General features: G+C 39.9%; 1 protein-coding gene across 1 annotated transcript in view; it reads left to right on the top strand.

Annotated features, from left to right (window-relative positions):
• The window catches only part of LOC123515632, a 45782-nt gene extending 21349 nt beyond the window's left edge, over positions 1-24433 (top strand). Inside the window, exons 4-5 of the mRNA XM_045274432.1 lie at positions 2111-2218; positions 23855-24433. Coding sequence (XP_045130367.1) covers positions 2111-2218; positions 23855-24038 — 292 coding nt within the window. The 3' untranslated portion in view covers positions 24039-24433. The remainder of the gene's footprint in view (positions 1-2110; positions 2219-23854) is intronic.
• Positions 24434-25812: the final 1379 nt, after the last annotated feature.

Genomic DNA, 25812 nt, shown 5'->3' with positions numbered 1-25812 from the left:
CCACTTCTGGTACTGGCACAACTATAGATTCCAAGGTATACAAAGCATTAGCATCTCCTTTCGGTTGCTCGCCACAGATCATCAGAATTCTCTCCTCTCATTCATTTGGTGCTCTGAGCTGCCCTCATTAATGCTATATGGAGTGTATATGCATCTTTTTACGTGTGTAATATTTCACCCAGCCAGCCTTCCCCATTACGGAGCGAGCTCAGAACTCATAGACCGATCTTCGGGTAGGACTGAGACCACAACACACTCCACACACCGAGAAAGCGAGGCCACAGCCCCTCGAGTTATATCCCGTACCTACTTGCTGCTAGGTGAACAGGGGCTACACATTAAGAGGCTTGCCCATTTGCCTCGATGCGCCCTGTACTCGAACCCGGGCCATCTCGGTTGTGAGCCGAGTTTGCTAACCACTACAGTACGCGGTGTGAATGTGTACGTGTCGGTCGCTTGCTGGTCACCCATCCAGTCTTCCCCATTACGGAGAGAGCTCAGCGCTCATAGACCGATCTTCGGGTAGGACTAAGACCACAACACACTCCACACACCGAGAAAGAGAGACCACAACCCTTCAAGTTACATCCCGTACCTATTTACTGCTAGGTGAACAGGGGCCACACATTAAGAGGCTTGCCCATTTGCCTCGCCGCCCCGGGACTCGAACCCGGCCCTCTTGATTGTGAGTCAAGTGTGCTAACCACTACACTACGCGGTGTGTGTGTGTGTGTGTGTGTGTGTGTGTGTGTGTGTGTGTGTGTGTGTGTGTGTGTGTGTGTGTGTGTGTGAGAGAGAGAGAGAGAGAGAGAGAGAGAGAGAGAGAGAGAGAGAGAGAGAGAGAGAGAGAGAGAGAGAGAGATCCATTACAAGCATGTCTTCTTTCACTGCATCCATTAACCTTCTCTTAGGTCTTCCTTTTTTCTCCTGCCGGGTAAATCATCCCCAACATCCTCCTCCCACACACTCGCCGCCTCTGCTCTTGACACGCCCACACGACCTCAGTCTTAACGGTATCTAGAAGGGCACGAATAAGACAAGAGCGCGTTGCGAATCATGGATCTATAGTGTAAGGGATTCTCGTTAATTTTGTGCTACTGCCACCATCGGATCCTATGTCGTTATCCCATGCACTGTGTCCGCACTGAACATGACGACTAGACGGGCACCACTAGGTATCAGAGCAGTAAGAGATATTTGTAGAGGCTTTATTGCTCTCCTTCCACCAATACAACGGTCAGATTTAGGTGCAGTGAGGGGCTAGGAAGGAAATGTCAGATCATGAATTTAAGAAGATGGACGAATAGATATTACAACTTGAAGTTTTTAGAGCGTTTTTAGGTTTTTCATTTTTTTCCGTTATAGATTTACGTGAACTGAGTGAACAGATTACGAAGGCAGGAGTAAATACTAGAATGAAGAGAAGTTTGCAGACGTCTTTTTTTGTTTTCGTTTCACTTCTGCAGAGATCAGATCAACAAACACTGAGCAGGCAAGATAACAATAGACGAGTCTGTGAACCTAAACTCTGCAATCGAATGTATTGAAACGTTTAGAAACTACGTAAATACAAGTTTATCTCACTTTATTCCCGCTGTTGCTATGATTAAATTTGTACATACACAGAAACCAAAGAATAGGGAGGCGAAATTATAAGTTTGTAGGACTGAGTGTATGTGTTGTGGCATAAATCCAAACTTATCTTCTTCCAGCTACGTCCACGATTAAATTTGTACATAAAAACAAAACAGTAGGAATATGTTATTATAAGCACGTGTGCGTAGTGCAGAGTGCTGCAGATGTAAGCCAAGTACAGTATTCTGAAACACTCTGGCCTCTCATCACGACTAATGAAATACCACAGGGATGATTAGCCGGGTTCTCAAAAGTGTTTCTCTTGTTAATGTAGAAAGTATGTTGCTCTGTCAAAGTTACCAAAGAAAAGCACCAGTAAAGAACCTTGTCACTTCAATCTATGCCTATGCAGTGGGGATGCGGCACTTCTTTCAGAATATGGTGCTGAGTTACACAGAGTAGGTACTGTATGTATGGATGCGTATAGAGCAGTAGGTAGCGGATCTAGGTTACACATACTCCTCGTCTCCGCCAGTTTGGGAGTCAACGGGCACCAGTGTTTGCTGAAAGCCATCTGTGAAACCGCCGAGGAACCCGCCGAGGACTACGGTCTGGTGGGACAGCTGCTCGACCTTGTGCTGGCGTAAGTGTTGCTCGTCCCTTGTTCGTACTCTTGCTTTCCTTTCTCCCCTCGCCCACCGTACACCCACACCACCTAACTCTCTCTCTCTTTCTCTCTCTCTCTCTCTCTCTCTCTCTCTCTCTCTCTCTCTCTCTCTCTCTCTCAAATTGTAGTAGGATGATCCAATTTCTGTCTTAAGTCTTATTCTTTCTATTTCTGTCTTCTCTCTGTCTGTCTACATAATTTTCCCACCTAGTCTTATGTTTTTATCTTCCTATGCATTATCTGTCAGTTTGTGTCTGTCTCATTTTCACCACAAGTTTTATTCTTTTTTGTCTCTGTCTGTCTGTCTGTTTGTCTGTTAGGCTCTCTCTCTCTCTCTCTCTCTCTCTCTCTCTCTCTCTCTCTCTCTCTCTCTCTCTCTCTCTCTCTCTCTCTCTCTCTCTCTCTGTGTGTGTGTGTGTGTGTGTGTGTGTGTGTGTGTGTCCTGTCACCTTCCAGAAGTATATATCATTTGTATTCATCCTTTGTTTTCACGGCGCTTCGGAATCCACCGCAACCAAATTAAGCTTAAACATTCAGAAATGCTTTACTTATTTAATTACTTATTTATGATTCTTATTTTTAATTTGTCGCCAAACTTTCACTCGCTGCCAGAATTCGATCAAACTTGTATTTTAGGAAGCTAAAGCATTGGGTCCTTTAATTAAGTCTGGTTTTGTAGTCTTCATGTCTCAGGTCTCTCTTTTTATGCAAACGATCGAGGCACTGAGCAAGGCAAACAAAAACGTTCTAAAAAGGCCCTTTAGAATGTCAGTCCTTAAAGAAAAGACAAAAAGATTATCGAAAAAATGAGGACAAATGTCTTGAAACATCTCTATTGAAATAGTACGAGTCATGGGAAGAAATAAATACAAAACCAGGCAGTGAATTCCACAGCTTACCAGGAAAGGACAGAATGATTGACAATTCTGGCAAATTTTTCCACTAGAGAGGTGGACCGAACAGGGATGAGAGGAAATAAGTTATGCGCTGCGAGGCCTTGGAACGAATGGAGGCATGTAGTTACCAAGATCAGAGGAATATTTACTTTGCGTGAAAATAGCGGTAGAAGATAGAGTAGAGTTATCTAATTCCCCACCTAACAATTTCCACACTGCCTGTTCCGCCAGATCGTATTATTTTTCTTTTGCTTTATTCTTCTAAGTTAGATGAAACTTACTTTTTCCCAATTTCCACGGTTTGCTTTTGAAAATTTCTCTCTCTCTCTCTCTCTCTCTCTCTCTCTCTCTCTCTCTCTCTCTCTCTCTCTCTCTCTCTCTCTCTCTCTCTCTCTTTCTGTAAGTGATCATAATTCTTGGCTTCATTGTTGCCTTTGTAGCTTCCAAAGTGTTTTTGTCACATGTTTTTTGCTCTCAAGCTAGCCAACAACAACAGCACATGCATAATTTCACAGGCAGCAACGTACACACCATCCCTTAAGCCATTTATCTATGTGAGCCTCAATTCCTTCTTCATATCGATGTACTACATGTCTCTTTACTTAATGGTGTGCTTTCAGGGTGGTCGATTACCTACCCGAAATCTTAATACTTTACTATATTTATTTACTCTTTCCTTTGTCCTATGCAGTCATTCTAAGTATTCTGAGACACGTAATTATGTTGCAGCGCGTGTTTTCAAACATTACAAAGATTACAAGTCGGGTTCTCGTGGTATTTTTCCAGTTCCCTATCAAACTGCAAGTGTAGTCACGAAATCACCTTTGAAGTTCCCAATTGTTCCATTAACGTGCGGTTCTTTCGCAGAGACTATCTATTATAACAACCACAAAAATAATTCGGGTTCTTGTGATATCTCTCTTTCAATAGACAGCTCAGATTCCTTATCAAACTGCGAGTTTAATCATGAAAGGATCCTTCAACACCTTAATTCTTCCACTGGTTCTCTAGTAAGAGTGTATATATATATATATATATATATATATATATATATATATATATATATATATATATATATATATATATATATATATATATATATATATATATATATATATATATATATATATATATATATATATATATATATATATATATATATATATATATATATATATATATATATATATATATATATATATATATATATATATATATATATATATATATATATATATATATATATATATATATATATATATATATATATATATATATATATATATATATATATATATATATATATATATACGGTACTTTTATAATTGATGGTTCAAATTCCCGATCATGAAAGCACCCTTCTATACCACAGTATTTCTACTAACGTTTGATTACATAAGGCATCATAATGCGTGATGCAGGACAGCACTCACCAAACTGGCTTCCTTTGCTCCTGCCCGTCACTTCTGTGACATGTGTCAATTCTTTCATTACTTCATGCATGTCAAGTTTTCCTTTTCTAATTTTTTCAACGTAATCCTGTTCTTCATTTCTTGCTTATACCTGTCACTTTATAAAAACTGTATGATCTTAAAGGCTTGTTTTTTTCTCTCTTATTTCTGATTATCCCTTCTAAATTTTTTCCCTCATTTCGTCAGCAAATTAACTTATTCCTTATCATTTGTAGCTTATCCTGTCATGGTTTCATTCTGCTTTGTCCCTTACTATTCATTAGATTTTCAAAGGCAGATTATCCATTCAAGATTCCGTTTTTTACTTTGTAATAAATTAATCACATCGTATCTATTTCCTTCATTATTTTCAGCCATCTCAACTACTGTACATGATTCTTACTTCATATATAGTACTTCTCAGCCAAACCTTTCCTCACATTTTCTCAATTTGTGTGTACATTTTTTCATTCATTTCAACTTCACAAGACACTTTCTCAATCAAACATTTCCTTAGCACGTTATTATTTGTCGTTGATCTGTATAACATCTTCTGTATAACATTCATTTCACCTCCACAAGACATTTTTTTTGGCAAGCAAACCTTTTATCATATGTTTTCGTTTGTCTGTACAGTTCATCGTCATAAAATACTTACTACTTCAGTCAAACCCTTTCTTTAACACGTTCTTAATTGTCCCTCATCTGTAAAGGTTTCTATCAAATTCACCAACGCGTTTCAAATCATTAAACCTTCCCCGACACACTTTTAAAATGCTCTAAGTACACGCCACAGAAAAAGTAAATATCAGTTTTTTTAAATGTTATGGCCTATAGCGCCTGTAGGCATACTTGAAGAGTATATGAGGAAGCGCTGTTAAGCTTCCACCCATTATAGTGGCGCATGCAATTTTATTTATAGTGGTACCCATATTAGAGCCCATATCACCATCCAAGCGCATTTTTGGTGTGACCACCTAGAACCTGGGTATCATGGTGACATGTATAGGCAACTTTAAACCACTCAACAAATGGCAAAGTTTCAAGGCGGTACGTGGTGGGATTAGAATCTAAGCATGAACGTCTGCCCGATCCCACGCTCACCATCTTATCGACCTCCCCACCGCCTGTAAATGCCACTTGATAATATCTTCCCTTAGTCAACTAGTAGGTATACATACGCCAAGGCATCCTAATCATCCATGCAGAGAGAGAGAGAGAGAGAGAGAGAGAGAGAGAGAGAGAGAGAGAGAGAGAGAGCACAACCCACTGCGTCAAGGGGGACCACGAGGCTACGAGGGGCACGGGCACTCCACTGACCCACTACAAAGCTATTGACCATTTTCTACTCGCGTTCTTTGTGACTGACGCCGAATTTCTTGGATTCGAACGGGTTGGCTATTCAGTGCGGCAATTGAGCAGTCACTTACTACCACTGACCTGCTGCTACATGCTTTTGATGGCGCTCCCTACTCCTTGAGACTCAATAGCGAGGCGGGTGATATAACGGCGCGGACGGATCCAGGAATATTTGCATCCTTACTCACTGCGTCTGGTGATATGAGGGTGGTGGTGGTGGTACTGGTGGTGGTACTGGTGGTGGGTGGTGGTGGTGGTGGTAGTGGGGATGGTTGGCGGTGGTGGTGGTGGTCGGGACCGTACCCAAGTTTCGGCCAGTAAATAAGCGCGTCTTCTGCCATACGGTTAGTACAAAAGTAGCGACTTTCAAGACAGAAAGGACCATAAAAGAAGGAGAGAGATGAGATGAAAAAAAAAAAAAAAGTGAAGGAAAGATGAAATGAAGATACTTATGCTTGTAGAGAGAGAGAGAGAGAGAGAGAGAGAGAGAGAGAGAGAGAGAGAGAGAGAGAGAGCATTTACATTTATTATTATTAATAACAAAGAGTTACAATTTGGAGATATATACATAGTGTGAATGTAGTTAGCCTTTTTAAAGCAGAGCTTTTTAGGCAAAGTGGTAAGAAATGATAGATGCAGTGTGGCAGATGGCAACAAGGGTACAACACGTACAGTACATACAATTCAGTCTCATTGATAGTTAATATGATTTATAAAAATAATTGTATAAACACATGGTTACAAAATAAATATATATATAAATAAACATGCGGTTATTAAAGATACGGATATAATAATAATGAATATAGATAATACAGATAATATAACAAATAGCAATAATAAATAATACATATATAATTATATAGGAATATCAAATATTCTCCAATATGTAAGGTAGAAACAATAACATTAGCATACTGCTGATTTCAATACAAGGTAATGCATGAGGTAATATTTCAAATTAGTAGGTGGCTAAGATCTGGATTTTAAATATTCTTTTAAATGTGTTGACAGAGAGTGCATTCTGAATTTGGAGAGGCACAAAGTTCCATACATGAGACTCTAGGTGTGCTGAAATATTAGAAAAGTAATTACTGAAAGCTACGGAGATGTCAGATGGGCTGCTTAATATGAAATCATTATACTGCAATGTCTTAATTGTATTTTTATTTTGTGTATTGCCTTTTATTTCATTGATTGTTTGCCAAATTTTCTTTGTGTTGGTTCCGAAATTACTAAATATTTGGCGATGATAGTTAGATTTGGCAGTACGTATAGCTTGAGTTACATTGTTCCTATATTGTTTGAAGAGAGAGAGAGAGAGAGAGAGAGAGAGAGAGAGAGAGAGAGAGAGAGAGAGAGAGAGAGAGAGAGAGAGAGAGAGAGAGAGAGAGAGAGAGAGAGAGAGAGAGAGAGAGAGAGAGAGAGAGAGAGAGAGAGAGAGAGAGAGAGAGAGAGAGAGAGAGAGAGAGAGAGAGAGAGAGAGAGAGAGAGAGAGAGAGAGAGAGAGAGAGAGAGAGAGAGAGAGAGAGAGAGAGAGAGAGAGAGAGAGAGAGAGAGAGAGAGAGAGAGAGAGAGAGAGAGAGAGAGAGAGAGAGAGAGAGAGAGAGAGAGAGAGAGAGAGAGAGAGAGAGAGAGAGAGAGAGAGAGAGAGAGAGAGAGAGAGAGAGAGAGAGAGAGAGAGAGAGAGAGAGAGAGAGAGAGAGAGAGAGAGAGAGAGAGAGAGAGAGAGAGAGAGAGAGAGAGAGAGAGAGAGAGAGAGAGAGAGAGAGAGAGAGAGAGAGAGAGAGAGAGAGAGAGAGAGAGAGAGAGAGAGAGAGAGAGAGAGAGAGAGAGAGAGAGAGAGAGAGAGAGAGAGAGAGAGAGAGAGAGAGAGAGAGAGAGAGAGAGAGAGAGAGAGAGAGAGAGAGAGAGAGAGAGAGAGAGAGAGAGAGAGAGAGAGAGAGAGAGAGAGAGAGAGAGAGAGAGAGAGAGAGAGAGAGAGAGAGAGAGAGAGAGAGAGAGAGAGAGAGAGAGAGAGAGAGAGAGAGAGAGAGAGAGAGAGAGAGAGAGAGAGAGAGAGAGAGAGAGAGAGAGAGAGAGAGAGAGAGAGAGAGAGAGAGAGAGAGAGAGAGAGAGAGAGAGAGAGAGAGAGAGAGAGAGAGAGAGAGAGAGAGAGAGAGAGAGAGAGAGAGAGAGAGAGAGAGAGAGAGAGAGAGAGAGAGAGAGAGAGAGAGAGAGAGAGAGAGAGAGAGAGAGAGAGAGAGAGAGAGAGAGAGAGAGAGAGAGAGAGAGAGAGAGAGAGAGAGAGAGAGAGAGAGAGAGAGAGAGAGAGAGAGAGAGAGAGAGAGAGAGAGAGAGAGAGAGAGAGAGAGAGAGAGAGAGAGAGAGAGAGAGAGAGAGAGAGAGAGAGAGAGAGAGAGAGAGAGAGAGAGAGAGAGAGAGAGAGAGAGAGAGAGAGAGAGAGAGAGAGAGAGAGAGAGAGAGAGAGAGAGAGAGAGAGAGAGAGAGAGAGAGAGAGAGAGAGAGAGAGAGAGAGAGAGAGAGAGAGAGAGAGAGAGAGAGAGAGAGAGAGAGAGAGAGAGAGAGAGAGAGAGAGAGAGAGAGAGAGAGAGAGAGAGAGAGAGAGAGAGAGAGAGAGAGAGAGAGAGAGAGAGAGAGAGAGAGAGAGAGAGAGAGAGAGAGAGAGAGAGAGAGAGAGAGAGAGAGAGAGAGAGAGAGAGAGAGAGAGAGAGAGAGAGAGAGAGAGAGAGAGAGAGAGAGAGAGAGAGAGAGAGAGAGAGAGAGAGAGAGAGAGAGAGAGACACACACACACACACACACACACACACACACACACACACACACAGTATCTTTTTCTCTACCACTCCACACAGTACGTAATGAATAGCCAAAAACAAATTAATATAAATTCAGCAACAAATTTCGCTACCATTACTATTATTGTTTTTCATTATTTATTTATCTTTCACTGTCTTTCTTAAATCAAAGGAAATAAAGAAACCAAGATATTTAAGATTTTAGGCTTCAAAGAGAACCGAATATGTGCGTAGGTCAAAGAATTTCTCCTCAAAATTTGTTCAATATTTCCCTGAAGCCGTGCGGTAACACTATACTCTGCGTACAGTAATACATGGACCCGTATATTTGACAACAAGTTTTCATTCCAGTGCACTGTAAGCAACCCATAGAAAACAATAAGGTGATCCCCGCCCAGAGAAGTCCTGTGAGGCTCTGCTCTTTCCCAATGAGGTTTCGAGGCTTAGGTACGAGAGAATACTTGTCTCTCTGCTACTTGGAAAACTCTTACCTTGTATAAAAAATGCACGAATAAAACAAAAACAATAACTAGTTAAGCATTTTGGTTGCAGAGAAAATTGTTTATATTTAGGTATAAAAAAAAGCTTATAGTAGATTAAAGTTTTTTTTTTTTTTAATAGTACATGTCTGCAGTGCCCGTTGTCTCTCCACCACCGCTGTTTCAAAGTGAAGTTCATGCAGCCAGGTACCGAGAGCCACGGCCTGCACTCTGAGATTCGTGGTGTTTTTATTAACCCTCTGGCTGCTCCTGACAAACGGTTCATTTTATCTTTTTTTTTTGTGCAAGAGGAAACCAGCCAAAGACAAAAATAGATTAAAAGAGACCCACTTGAAATGCAGTTTCTCTTAAAGATTAGTAAAGAGTTACCCAAAAGACAGAGCCTTGTCTTGAAACCTCCCTCTTAAAAGTCGCACGAACCTGGAAATACAGAAGCAGGCAGGGAGTTGCAGAGTTTACCAGAGAAAGATATGAATGACTGAGAGTACTGGTTATCTCTTGCGTTAGGGAGTTCGACAGAATAGGGATGAGAGAAAGAAGAAAGCCTTGTGCAGCGAGGCCGTAGGAGGAAGGGAGGCATGCAGTTGGCAAGATCAGTACAGCAATTACCATGAAAATAGCGATGAAAGATAGAAAGAGATGCAACATTTCGGCGGTCAGAAAGAGGCTGAAGACAGTCAATCAGAGGAGGGGAGTTGATGAGAAAAAAAAAGCTTTTTATTCCACCCTATCTAATAAAACTGAGTGAGTGGAACCCCTCAAACATGCGAAGAGTACTCACTACAAGGACCGATAAGGCCCTTGTACAGAGTTAGCAGTTGGAAGGGCGAGGAAAGCTGGCGTGGACGCCTCAGAATAACTAACTTCATAGAAGCTGTTTTAGCAAGAGATGAGATGTGAAGTATCCAGTTAAGATTAAAAGTAAAGGACAGACCGAGAATATTCAAGAGGGAGATAGTTAAATGTCATTGAAGAAGAGGGGATAGTTGTCTAGAAAGTTGTGTTGATATGATAGATGGAGGAATTGAGTTTTTGAGGCATTAGTTTTCTCTGCCCCAAGCAGAAATCTTAGCAAGATAAGAAGCCAGGCGTTCTGTAGCGTTCCTGCGTGATCTGTTGACTTTATGAAGGGTTGGTCGTCTGTGAAAGGACGTGGAAAGATGTAGGGTAGTATCATCAGCGTAGGAGTGGATAGGGCAAGAAGTTTGGTTAGGATCATTAATGAACAATAGAAGGAGAGTGGGTGGTAGGACAGAATCCTGAGCAACACCATTATTAAGAGATTTAGGAGAAGAACAGTGGCCGTCTACCACAGCAGCAATAGAACGGTCGGAAAGGAAACTTGAGATAAAGTTGCAGAGAGAAGGATAGAAACCGTAGGAGGGCAGTTTTGAAATCAAAGCTTTATGCCAGACTCTATCAAAAGCTTTTGATATGTCTAACGCGACAGCAAAAGTTTCACCGAAATCTCTAAAAGAGGATGACCAAGACTCAGTAAGGAAAGCCAGAAGATCACCAGTAGAGCGACCTTGACGGAAGCCATACTGGCGATCAGATAGAAGATTGTGAAGTGACAGATGTTTAAGAATCTTCCTATTCAGGATAGATTAAAAAACTTTAGACAAGCAAGAGATTAAAGCTATAGGACGGTAGTTTGAGGGATTAGAACGGTTACCCATTTTAGAAAAAGGCTGAATGTAGGCAAACTTCCAGCAAGAAGGAAAGATAGAAGTCGATAGACATATATAGTCAAAAGAGTTTGGCCTGGCAAGATGCAAGTACGGAAGCACAGTTTTTGAGAACGATAGGAGGGCAATCCGTGCGTGCTTTGGGATCCGAGGGGCAAGCAAAGTTCGAATCCTGTCTACGGTCTGAGTGTAGGTTGGGCTTCCTCACTGGGGCAACGGTTTAGCGGGTGGGCTTTGAAATAGAGGACAGTATCCCTTTAGCCCATAAATTCCCGTGAAAAGCCCACATGGTATAAAAAAAAAAAAGTCCATAATCCTTTCGAGGGTTTAGGCCAGCGAGGGCATGGAAAACATCATTACGAAGAACTTTGATTGAAGGCATGAAATAGTCAGAGGGAGGAGGAGAGGGAGGACAAGCCCAGAATCATCCAACGTGGAGTTGTTAGCAAAGGTTTGAGAGAAGAGTTCAGCTTTAGAGATAGATGAGACTGCAGCAGTGCTATCATGATGAAATAAAGGAGGAAAGATGAAGAAGTGAAGTTATTTGAGATGTTTTTGGCCAGATGCCAGAAGTCACGAGGGAGTTTGAGTTTGAAAGATTTTGACATTTTCTATTTATGAAAGAGTGTTTGGCAAGTTGAAGAACAGACTTGGCATGATTCCGGGCAGAAATATAAAGTGCATGAGATTCAGGAGATGGAAGGCTCAAGTACCTTTTGTGGGCAACCTCTATCATGTATAGCACGAGAACAGGCTGAGTTAAACCAAGGTTTAGAAGGTTTAGGTTGAGAAAAGAATGAGGAATGTACGCCTCCATGCCAGACACTATCACCTCTGTTATGCGTTCAGCACAAAGAGATGGGTCTCTGACACGGAAGCAGTAATCATTCCAGGAAAATCAGCATAATACCTCCTCAGGTCCCCCAACTGGCAGAGGCAAAACGCCAGAGGCACCTTCGCTTTGGGGATCCTGAGGAGGATTGGAGAAATAGGACAAGATACAGAAATGAGATTGTGATCGGAGGAGCCCAACGGAGATGAAAGGGTGACAGCATAAGCAGAAGGATTAGAGGTGAGGAAGAGATCAAGAATGTTGGGCGTGTCTCCAAGACGGTCAGGAATACGAGTAGGGTGTTGCACCAGTTGCTCTAGGTCATGGAGGATAGCAAAGTTGAAGGCTAGTTCACCAGGATGGTCAGTGAAGGGAGAGGAAAGCCAAAGCTGGTGGTGAACATTGAAATCTCCAAGAATGGAAATCTCAGCGAAAGGGTAGAGGGACAGAATGTGCTCCACTTTGGAAGTTAAATAGTCGAAGAATTTACTATAGTCAGAAGAGTTAGGGGAGAGATAGACAGCACAGATGAATTTAGTTTGAGAGTGACTATTAAGTCGAAGCCAGATGGTGGAAAACTCGGAAGATTCAAGAGCGTGGGCACGAGAGCAAGTTAAGTCGTTGCGCACATAGACGCAACATCCAGCTTTGGAATGAAAATGAGAATAGAGAAAGTAGGAGGGAACAGAGAAGGGACTACTGTCAGTTGCCTCAGACAGCTGTGTTTCGGTGAGGAAAAGAAGATGAGGTTTAGTAGAGGAGAGGTGGTGTTCCACAGATTGAAAATTAGATCTAAGACCGCGAATGTTGCAGAAGTTAATGTAGAAAAAGTATGGAAAAGGATGTGTCAACACTTTTTGGGTTGTCACCGAGAGAGTAGTCTGACCTGGGGACATTTTCTGGTCCCCTCCCTAGAAGGGGACTCCGAGGCTAGATTTGGAGTCGCTATTTTCTTATTTTGAACTTTAAGTGAAAGGTGCGTGAGTTGTAAGTGCATGTAGTTTTGTGAGAAGAAGGAAAGTTGTCTTTAGAAGGCAGGCTGTGACTGCCCCCTTGAGTTGTGAGACACAAAGGGACACGATCAGCAAGATCACATCTAGCTTTAATGGAAATTTCAAAGCACCCCTGAACTATGTAGTGCTGCTAGAACTGGCTGGGAGTAAATCTTCGTTTCGGTACGTGTCTACTACCTCCTCTGAGTACCCTTACACTGTGCATCGAGGCAAGACAAAATAACAAACAGCGAAATACTTGAACGACACAATAATTTACTTCCTTGTTTATGATTACGTGTATTGAAATCGTTCTCTGGAAGAAACACTAAATCTTCATTTCCTCATCGCACTAAAGGGTTCAGGACTGCTTACAAATGCTACAAACAAATTTCATGGTTCTAGTAGATTTTTTCACATTGATGGAGTAAGATTCTTGTCACATTATCAATAGAATCACGAAAACACTCCTTAAGATGAACAGTTACTTCCATTAGAGCCTGTGTATATAAATACTATCTAAGTCTCCGGGAAGTGCATGGAATTGGATTTATTCCACGGAAATTCATCGCCAGAATTCACATCCTAGTAGGGTAATGATCAAGAACGTACAACAAGAGAAGCTGCAGGAAACCGTTAGGCCTACACGAGGCAGTCCCGGAACGAAACATAGCCACTCGTATTTCCGTGTATCATCCTCATCTATAAACTTATCTAATCGTTTAAAGCTTCCTAATGACTCGGCACTAACAACCTGAGTACTGAGATAGGCTGGCTCAATGACTTCCAGATGTTCTCGTTGTTGTTGGTGTTTATGTTGCTATTCACGTTGTTGTTGTTATTGTTATTCACGTTGTTGTTGTTGTTGTTGTTGTATTGTCATTAGAAAAAGGAAGAAAGGAGGAGGAGGAGGAGGAGGAGGAGGAGGAGGAGGAGGAGGAGGAGGAGGAGGAGGAGGAGGAGGAGGAACAGCAGCAGCAGCAGCAGCAGCAGCAATAGCAGCAGCAGCAGCAGCAGAAGAAGAAGAAGAAGATGATGAGGATGAGGAGGAGGAGGAGGAGGAGGAGGAGGAGGAGGAGGAGAAGGAGGAGAAACGAGAAAGAGAAGAGAAAAAATAGGAATACAAAAGATAATAAAAATGATGATGACAATGAAAAATGATAATAACAACAACAACAACAACAACAAGGCAAAGTCAGTCAGGAGAGCTACATGTGACGTTTTGCCGAGTCACGCCCAGTGTAAGTGATCACTGCCCCTCCACTCACCTCCACACTGGGTCCCTGAACACTCCTGGCTATCTATTCAAGAGAGAGAACACTAAACAAATCACCTTTAATTAGCTCACTCAATACCATGGCATTGGTTTGATCATATTTCAGATGACGAAATAGGATTTGATCAACTTAACGGTGACAATTTTTGTTATCCAATCAAGTTAGTCACCAAACACAACTCTGCCTTGCTGCCTCTATCGTGGCCAGTTAATAAGGGATAAGAGCATGATAATGTAGGAAAACAAGGCAAACAGCAAGAAGCCATCAAGGCCACACGCAGCACTGTATAAAGACATGTACACCAGCACTGCACAAAACATGGCTACCTACTGTTACCTATCATGTCCATTCATTAACTTGTCTACTCTTCTTTTAAAGCTCCTTACTAACTTAATATTTACTTACTGACTCAATACTTACAACCTTATTACTGAATCCATTCACTCTAACTGAGAATCAATTTTCTTCTATCTCTTTTAAAACTAACCTTATCAAACTTAGACTCGTTATTTGTTACCTCACTCCGATTGCACTCCCTGAAGTAACTGTTTACGACACTCTTGTGGTGTAAATAGAATACCTGAAAGGCGTATTAACAATATTTGCTGCATTACCAAGTCACAATAGTGACTGGGAATTGTCTATGTTGCCTTTGCTTTCCCTGCCTTCACTACCATCTTCGTTTTTACGCTTTTTTTTTTTAATATTAATCTATTTTTTTCACTTTTGACACGAAGCCTCTCTCAGACCGGCATTCTTGATCCTTATATCGTCTATGTCAACTTTCCTTTTACTGCCTTCTTTCCTCATTCCTCACTTCACGTCTCTCTTCCTTGTCTATATATATATATATATATATATATATATATATATATATATATATATATATATATATATATATATATATATATATATATATATATAGATAGATAGATAGATAGATAGATAGATAGATAGATAAATAGATAGATACATATAGATAAATAGACAGATAGACAGATACACACACACACACACACACACACACACACACACACACACACACACACACACACACACACGTCTCTCAGACCCGTATTCTTCAAAGCTCCGGTCTCAAAAGAGGAAAGCTTTCAAGGGCCACAGACATGGTGAGCGCGATTCTCACGGGTGTTTTCCCTCATACATGATGTGGAAACATTGTTGAGCTATCACAAGATTCATGGACACACCCTTGAAAACCACAATGACTTTCAATGAAGTCTGTTAAAGTTGTCTATACAAGATGCAAGGATGTCTGTAAATAAAGATCTCACTCATCACTTACCAACACAAATGAAACTTCGAAAGGAGTCTTTCTTCAATGGCGCCTTATCTCTTATGCTGTGGTGAACCGACTTCAGAATATCAGCCACACACAATCTGTGTGTGTGTGTGTGTGTGTGTGTGTGTGTGTGTGTGTGTGTGTGTGTGTGTGTGTGTTTCCATTGCCGTGTAATCAGATAAGAATTAACTCATATTTTTCCTTTGTAGATAACTATTCTGAAGTTGAGAGGATTTGATAGCGCACACTCTCTCTCTCTCTCTCTCTCTCTCTCTCTCTCTCTCTCTCTCTCTCTCGCCCCCACTGACAATAGCACCTGACACTGCCCACCTTCTAGTGCAAGACGCGAATGACAAATCTCTTATAATTCAACTCCCATTTCGAGGAATTGCTAGTATCTTATGTATTTTGGCTCTTCTTTTGTAATTTATCGCTCAGTAGTAATTAAGGGGAGGGCGATATGTATGTATGTATATATATATATATATATATATATATATATATATATATATATATATATATATATATATATATATATATATATATATATATATATATATATATATATATATGTATGTCTCACTACTCCTTATCCCTGTTGTTTCATTGCTTCATTTTCCATGTCATCTCTCTTTTGGATGTGAATATCTCAGCAACTGCAGTGTCGTCATTATCTTTTGTATTATATTGTCCCTCCTGGAAGCGGGGCATGTGTATCCTGCAAATCGTAGTGCAGTGTAAGCGTTACTTTACACACAGTCCTTTACAGTAATATGGTTCTAACGCGCTGCAATGTTACTGTTTTCTTGTGATGTTTTTCTTCAATGCCCTATATTATTACTTTATGTACAAAGGAGAGCTTGCACGGTCATCAGTACTGGATTATTACATCACATTTAATACTTTTCCTCCATTGGCAGGTTTCTCCGCCTCCTCCCTTCCCAACACATGAGTTTATCAGAGGTTACGTATCACTTGTTTCATTGCTTCATATCTGAAATATTTATGCCATCGAGCTGATTTCTTATACTTGGTAAGAGTGTAAGTGTGGTTCCCCTATGGAGGAAAACTGCCCTTCATGTCGCTCAAACGGGAGGAAGTCCTGCTGTGGTTAGTCCGTTAAGAGCATTTTCCACATTGCTTTGTTACTCCAAAACCTAGTAGTAAACCGAGGCGATATAGGATTCTCTAAAGGGTAAGCAACAGTTAACTGAGAGCACCTTTCTATTTCCTATTTGAAGTAGAAAATTTATACACAGGACACTATTCTTAGTAAGAGAAAATGTAATGTAAAAAAAGAGGGTCAATTTAGGGAACACTACAATAGTATGACTTTCTTCTTTCTCTTCTACAGTTGCTCCTTTTCTTTTCCCCACTTACACGGTTATCCAATGGAACGTGTATAGTACATGATGCATCACTGTTATTCCTTTGCGCCACATTCGATACATTTCTTTCATCAGGCAGATTACTTATACTTAAAAACACAAACAGACTTTCCTCTTCCTCTTCTTTCAGCTGCTCTTTTTCTTTCCCCTAACACACAAAGGCATCAAAAGGAACATGTATTTTCATCACTGGTATTTCTTTCCACCACATTTGATACATTTGCTTCATCCCGCAGGTTTCGAACACTCACAGACTCGAATGGACTTTTCTTCCTCTTCTTCAGCTGACCCTTTTCTGTTCCCTTTAGCACATGAACTTATCAAAAGAACATACACATGCGTCATTATCCTTCTGGTTCATCATATTCCGCAGCCATGATATGGATATAAGTATATATTTTCTTCTTTCACTATAATTTTTCCTCCTTTTAGATACGAATCATTGAAAATTATAGTATATTGGCCATTTTTGTTCTATTATACCAGATTTCTATAAGATGTACTACCATTGCTGTCTTCTTTCTCTTATCACTCTTCTTACCGTGTACTATTTAAGAAGGAAAGCTTGTACATGTATCACTGTTAATTTCCTCCATCACAGTCCACACAGTTACGTCATACACACTTCTTATAGCGTGCAACCATAACTTCTAACTCTTCTCCAAATTATGCTCTTTTACATGATCTATACTATACCTATCAATTCAAAAACTAAAATGACTATCACCGTCACCCTTTTACCACACCACACAGCTGCGTCATGAACACACACTATTTACAACGAACAATCATAACTTCTGACGCTACTTCAATTGCTGTTCTGTTTCCTCTTCTATTAACTTGCTCTACTATTAACTAACTCAACAACTTTACTTCCCTGTCATTCTCTTCCACACAGCTACATCATAAACACACACTTCTATCAACTTGCAATCATAACTTCCAATGCTACTTCAGTTGCTGTTCTGTTTCTTTTTCTATTAATTTACGTATCATTAAAAACCGAACAACTAGGAATACCTGTCATTCGATTCCACACAGCTGCGTCAAGAACACACTTCTCTCAACGTGCAATTTCTAACTTTTACTGCTCTTTCCCATCTCCAAGCAAAATGCACACATACATCACGGTTTGTTAGTCTATTACATCACATTCCTCGCGGTTAGTCCATGAGGGCAGATTTCCCAGCCCCTCTCTCTCTCTCTCTCTCTCTCTCTCTCTCTCTCTCTCTCTCTCTCTCTGTGTGTGTGTGTGTGTGTGTGTGTGTGTGTGTGTCTACCCTTGACTCCTGAAAACGTTCCCTGGAAGCCAGCATGTGACGCAACGAGCAAAGATTAACCTTTATACCGCCTCTTATTCTCCCTTGGCAACACACAGACTGCTGCATTCACCATATGTACGCAGCTCTCTCTCTCTCTCTCTCTCTCTCTCTCTCTCTCTCTCTCTCTCTCTCTCTCCTGTAGCCAGAATTTCTTCTACACATCACCTTTTTTGATTTCTCACCCTATCCTCTCCTTTCCCTGTCTCTTCTTCCCCCCCCTCTCTCTCCCTCTTCCCCCGCCACCACTTACTCCCACTCTTACATAATCAGTCAGTCACTGGCGGGGAATGTGAGAGTGTCTTCCTCTTACATCAGGCTTACGTGTGCACTTCATGGCGAACAACAAGGAGAACACTACCACCACCATCACCACCACCAACAACAATAACAACAAAAACAATAAAAAACAGCAATGATAATGACAATAATAATAATAATGATGATGATGATGATGATGATGATGGTGTTGATGATAATAATGATAATAATAATAATAATAATAATAATAATAATAATAATAATAATAATAATAATAAGAGCAAGAAGAAGAGGGAGAAGAAGAAGAATAGAAGAAGAAAAAAGAAAACAAGAAAAGAGGAAAAATAAGAAAAAAAACAGCGTGTACAAAAAAATAGCAACAAGAACACCACCACCACCACCACCACCACTACCACCACCACCAGCAAGAAGAACAATAATAATGATAATAAAAACAATAATAATGATAATAAAAACAAAACAACAAACCACAACAACAACAATACCAATAACAAAAGAAAAATTGTCCCTGTCCGTTCCCTGTTGGCCCCTCTCCGCCCCCCCACAAAAGAAAAAGTGATTCGTAAACTTTCTCTCTCTCTCTCTCTCTCTCTCTCTCTCTCTCTCTCTCTCTCTCTCTCTCTCTAATTTTTTATCACTTTCTTCCTGCCGGAGGTCTTAACAGGGAAAGCATTGTGAGAAGTGAGGCTGCCGCTTGTATCACCTGTGTGCTTCCTTGTTTGCTCTAATTACGAGGTGTCTGCGTCACGGGGAAGGAGGGAGCGAGGAAGGGAGGGCGGCAAGAGGGTGGGGATAAGAACCGACAGGCGAGGGACAGTGAACGGTTGAGAAGCGTCTTGTTGCAGGCGGTGTGGTATCGGCCGTCATCACACTAATCTGAATTAGGTGTAAAAAAGTGACACGCGACACCCCTCGGGGCTCCCTCACTCAAGCATTGAAACTCTCTGACTGCATTTGGAGTCTTTCAATGTCTGGTTAAGGTGCCATGGTCTCCAAATGTATTTTAGGATTCTAGTGACATACTGACAAGATTCCTACATTTCCATAAGAAAATTACTCTCGAGAACATAACTAATCCACTGTATTGTGAGAGAGTAAGTGTTTCAGAATGCGGGTCTCAGTCAGGCTTGCCGCGTTGTGTTCCAGGCCTAGCTGCTCTGTGCCATGCAGACCATGCTTTCATTTAAGAAAGCCTCTGGTCTAGAGCAAGAAAAAAAAAAAAAAATCTATCTATCTATCTATCTATCTATCTATCTATCTATCTATCTATCTATCTATCTATCTATCTATCTATCTATCTATCTATCTATATATATATATATATATATATATATATATATATATATATATATATATATATATATATATATATATATATATATATATATATATATATATATATATATATATATATATATATATATATATATATATATATATATATATATATATATATATATATATATATATATATATATATATATATATATATATATATATATATATATATATATATATATATATATATATATATATATATCTCTCTCTCTCTCTCTCTCTCTCTCTCTCTCTCTCTCTCTCTCTCTCTCTCTCTCTCTCTCTCTCTCTCTCTCTCTCTCTCTCTCTCTATATATATATATATATATATATATATATATATATATATATATATATATATATATATATATATATATATATATATATATATATATATATATATATATATATATATATATATATATATATATATATATATATATATATATATATATATATATATATATATATATATATATATATATATATATATATATATATATATATATATATATATATATATATATATATATATATATATATATATATATATATATATATATATATATATATATATATATATATATATATATATATATATATATATATATATATATATATATATATATATATATATATATATATATATATATATATATATATATATATATATATATATATATATATATATATATATATATATATATATATATATATATATATATATATATATATATATATATATATATATATATATATATATATATATATATATATATATATATATATATATATATATATATTTATATATATAAAGAAATAAAGATGTCCACTTAATGTGGCAGTCCATGTGCAAAGGCCACAAGGATGGTTAACCGGGTTCTCAAGATTGTTTTCCTTTATAATAATGTAGAAATCTTGTTGATTTGACACTAAAAGCATAAAAAAAGAAAACCCTTGGAAACTAGTGCCACTTGGTCTTTTGAAATTAGGTTGAGTGCAGCGCAGAAGTGTTCCAGAATATGGTCCTTTGCTTCACTCTCGCGGCATCATACTTGGACTGTGAATCTAAAATACCTTGAAATTCTTGCAAAGATGTCAGCTTGCATCATCACAAGACAACTCGCATAATGACTGTTCAATATCACTTTCTTGTGGGATTGTCCTTCACACAACAAACAGTATCATTAACTTATATATTTAGTGAACAATATACGTCCATTTACTATTACTCAGTATTGATTCGAATCCCATCAAAACGTCAATGCTAAGCGCTCTGTCACCTGGATATACTCGTACTTCACACTCTGCCAGGTGATTGGCTGGTTGGGGAACACTGACGTGAAAACACATACGTATATACCGGAAATGAGTACTGTATGTCTTACTGGTACAAACAACACTGTACACGACTAAAAGTAAATAGACAGGAACTCTTAATCAACTCTTAAGGCGACAGTCTACACAGACGTCATAAAAAAGTCACCCTTGCACAGCTACAAACAATCGTGTACACGCACTACACCAAATAGATATGAACTATTGCATGAATCCATTGGTATTCATATAGTACACGCCTGACGTAAAATATATGGCTTGGAATAAATAATTGTCTTGAATATGCACAGTTGTTTTTCCACGTCTTTTCAGAGACGACCAACGCTACGGAAAGTCAACCAATCATGCAAGGACGCCACATAATACTTTTGTTCTTTCTAAAATTTTTTATTGGGGCAGGGAAAACTTAGTAGTGTTCAATGCCTCAAAAACTTAATTTCTCCATCTATCAACTCGACACAAACTTCTAGACAACTATCCCCTCTTCTTCAATGACACTCAACTGTCTCCCTTTTCTACACTGAATATCCTCGGCCTATCCATTACCCATAATCTAAGCTGGAAGCTTCACATCTCATCTCTTGCTAAAACAGCTTCTATGAAGTTAGGTGTTCTGAGGCTTCTCCGGCAGTTTTCTCGCTTTCCCAACTGCTAACTCTGTACAAGGGCCTTATCCGTCCTTGTATGGAGTACTCTTCACATGTTTGGTGGGGTTCCACTCACACAACTTTACTAGATAGGGTGGAATCAAACGCTTTTCGTCTCATTAATTCTCCTCCTCTAACTGACTGTCTTCATCCTCTTTCTCGCCGCCGGAATGTTGCGTCTCTTGCTATCGGTATTTTCATGCTAACTGCTCAACTGATCTTGCTAACTGCATTCCTCCCCTCCACTTGCGGCCTCGCTGCGTAAAGCTTTCTTCTTTCTTTTACCCCTATTCTGTACAACTCTCTAACGTAAGAGCTAACCAGTACTGAGTCTCAGTCCTTCATACCTTTCTCTGGTAAACTCTGCAACTCCCTGCCTGTGTCGGTATATCCAACTTCCTATGACTTAATTCAAGAGAGAGAGGTTTCAAAATATTTGTCCCTATCCTTTGACTAATTCTATTGTCTCTGTAAGAAGACAGGCAACTGAATGGTCTTTTTTCTTTCAGTCCTCCTCTCTTATGCTGAGGTCACACTACAGCCTTTTTTTTTTCTTATTACGACGTTCCCGACGGTCATGGGAGGGCTGTCGCCGGCAGCAATGACGTCATTTTAACGGCTTTTGGCTTGTCGTAAGATGTCGTAAGTCAAGTAGTACGTTAACGCGGAGTTATCGCACAATGTCGTAAGATGTCCTTGTTGTCACACGACATCGTATAAGCATTACGACAATCGAGCGCTGCATTTGAGTGTCGGAAAGAGCGTCACGACAAGCAAAGCCATTTCATCGGGCGTACGATGACGTACGATGACTCTATAGAGAGATACGATGTCGTACGTGCTACTAACGACATCGTTCGACATCAAACGTTAAAATACTGAGTTACGACTGGTCTTTGAACATACGTTTGGCAGTGACGCACGAAAACGTTGTCGCTAGAATCACCGTGACCAGTGTGACAGCTCGTGCGTTGTGGCAGTTTAACAAAAAAACTAGCCCCAGTTTACCTACCGAAAACGATGGGACAGAGGAAGGGCATGATTGGTATGATGTCCCATCGTCGTCGCAAGATCTCTTTGGGACATCCTTAGACATCACAGGCCCATTGGACATGAGTATGGAGGGGCCGCCTCCGACACCAGGAGTGAACATCCTCCTTCAGACCCCCACGAAGGTGGACGTCCTTCGTTTTGCGTGTCCTTCTTGCACTGAATGCTCCCAATCGTTACGACAGTCGTACGCAATCGTAGAAAACTGGCCTGTACAACCGTCGGGGGCGTCGTAGTAAAAAAAAAAAAAAAAGCTGCGGTGTGACCCCAGCATTACATAAAAAAAAGTTCTGGTCACAAGTCTGTGAACTTGCCACACTCCTTTTTTAATAGCAATCTTTAATGTTTTCTGTATTTTTTAATCCTCTGCTACTCTGACAGTCTTTCGAACGTTAACTCAAGAAACGTTGCAGAGACATATAAAGACTTGACAGTGAAGCAAAAGACAGCACGGTTAAAGTGAGTAGTAGGTTACAGAAGTTCTGACCAAGACTATCATGAGTTTTTCTATATTCCTGCCAAAATAACTCCCACATGAAAATAATAATAAAAAAAAAAAATATGGCCCAGACTTGGTTGCACTTGAGGCAGCCTTCCCGTCAGCAATGTTCGAACACGTGCATGTAGAACGTTTTAGGAGTATACAACACTACTAGCAATACATTCAAGTAGCAATAGCGAACATTATTCTAAATAAAGGTAACTTTGAGTGATGAATACTCCCAAAGCGTACATATCACGTGCACGGGTTTAGATGGAATGCTGACGGGAAGTTGCAGAAGTGTGATGATGCAGCCTTCAGTTCCCGTGACCAGAGCTTCAGTTAACGCTCTTATTACCATATGCAACAAATCACAGCAAGTACCGCACAAAATCATAAAAAAAAAAGGAACGCAAAAAAAAAAAAAGATATGAATGACAGATTTTCCAATTTCATAACTACAGATAAAAAAAAAGTAGTCTGTTACTGTTTTAACGGTTTGTGATTAGGGAACTGTGTGTCAAGCGGCAGTAGAAATGTTGATCTGCGTCACTCTGGCAGATTTACGTAACAAGTGGAAATACTTGCTTTGAGTGGAATGTTAGTGAAGGAACCTTTGGACGTGGGAGAATTTCGACTGGTGAAAATTACTCAAGTGGAAGAGAGAATGTGATTTGCTTACCTCCTCTTGCAGACCTAACCACGGACTACAGACGGCGAAAGAAGCGCTGTGGGAGTACTCGGCTGCGGAGAGCTACGGGCGGGAGGTGGGCAACTGTGACCTGGCTTACTCCACCTGCCCCCTCAACTTGCTCGAACTACTCACCGCCGGCCTGTCCGTCCTGCAGGGGTCTGTGGATGGTGGCTCCCTCTTCTGAGGAAGCAAGAATAAGCTATACATACTCGCCGTGAAAGGAAGGACCGACTGTAGAATATAGTAGTACTAGTAGTAGTAGTAGTAGTAGTAGTAGTAGTAGTAATGATATTTAGTGTTGCTGCTTATATCATTATTATCATTATAACATAATGATTTTCCTATTGTTAGTTTGAGTACAGTATAGTAAGTAGAAAGTAAAAGACGTATAGAAAATATTAGTAAAGAATAAATAATGGGTATATACAAAATTAATAATATGATCTTCCTCCGCCTCGTTTTCCTTCAGGAGAGAATTCTATCTACGTAGATTGAAGTAGTAGTAGTAGTAGTAGTAGTAGTAGTAGTAGTAGTAGTAGTAGTAGTAGTAGTGGTAGTAATCGTAGTAGTAGTAGTAGTAGTAGAACTAGTAGTAATAATAAATAATAATACTAGGTATAGCAGCAGCAGCAGCAGCAGTAGTAGTAGTAGTAGCAGAAATAATAATAACAGTAGTAGTAATATTTGTTGCTGCAGTCATTATTGCTGCTTGTTATGGTTAATATCCTTATCATATCTATAATTGTTATTACGATCCTACCTGCTAGTTATGAATATAGTGTGGTAATCTGACGTTTGCTAATGTTTGTGAGTATCATTCTAATTATAACATGTTGTTGTTGTTTTTTGTTGTTGTTGTTGTTGTTGTTGTTGCTGGTGCTGCTGGTGCTGGTGCTGCTAGTGCTGCTGATGCTGATGATTATGATGATGGTGGTGGTGCTGTTGGTGCTGGTACTGCTGCGTGTGGTGTTGTGTTGTTTATGTAGTTTTGGGTGGTGGTGGTGGTGTCGTTGGCGTGAGCTACACTTGACACAGTGGTGTCATTGAGCGTTGGTGACGGGCAGTGCACGCCAAAGTGACCGGGCGGCGGCTGATGGGACGGGAGGGAAGGCGGAGGAGGGGAAGACGCCATTACAAGTTGTAAGGTTTATTTCTGATACCAGAAGGTCAAATAAAGTTTTCATTATTTTCATGTGAATTTCATGATCATTAATTCCGCACAAGACCTGCCAGTGCTGGGCGGGGAGCTTCCTGCACTACTATACTACCGCCGCTGCCTTCGCCGCCGCAGTCATAACCGCACAGTAAGTGACACGCGTCGTCTCAGGTCGTATGGCGAGAAGATACAATCCGGTGCAGACAGCCGTGCCTTGTTTCCTTGAGCGCCGTGGGGGCCAATCTTATCAGCCTCGTCTGGCTGCTGCCCAGGGAAGCCTTTATCAATCAATTTTCAAGAGAATGACATAATCTTGACTATGGTACAAAAACAGTCTACTCAATCTTATCTTGATTATAGAATGCATTCATCATGCATAGTGAGTGCAAACGCCCTAAGCAAGCTGCAGCGAAGCATGCAGGCAAAGCTGCCACGCCAGGCACACGTCCTGCCAGTGTGACGTGTCAACCGCACTCACTCTGGGTTGCGCCGCGCTTACTCCCACCGTCAAGAGTATGAGAAAAAAGGGTGCAGCCGGGAAACCGGCCCGGTGTGGCAGACACCTAGTGGTGGCGCCGCGGGGCAGCAGCTGTGGTCACTTATGAAACTTTTTACTTGCACGATGAAAACAAAACGATGAATTATTCCTATGTTCCATTTTTCATTTATGTGACAATATATATATATATATATATATATATATATATATATATATATATATATATATATATATATATATATATATATATATATATATATATATATATATATATATATATATATATATATATACAATTTATTA

The sequence above is a fragment of the Portunus trituberculatus genome, chromosome 39 (assembly GCF_017591435.1).
Source record: "Portunus trituberculatus isolate SZX2019 chromosome 39, ASM1759143v1, whole genome shotgun sequence".
NCBI classification, from domain to species: Eukaryota; Metazoa; Arthropoda; class Malacostraca; order Decapoda; family Portunidae; genus Portunus; species Portunus trituberculatus.
Note: the sequence above shows the minus strand (reverse complement) of the source record. Positions and strands in the feature narration are given on the sequence as shown.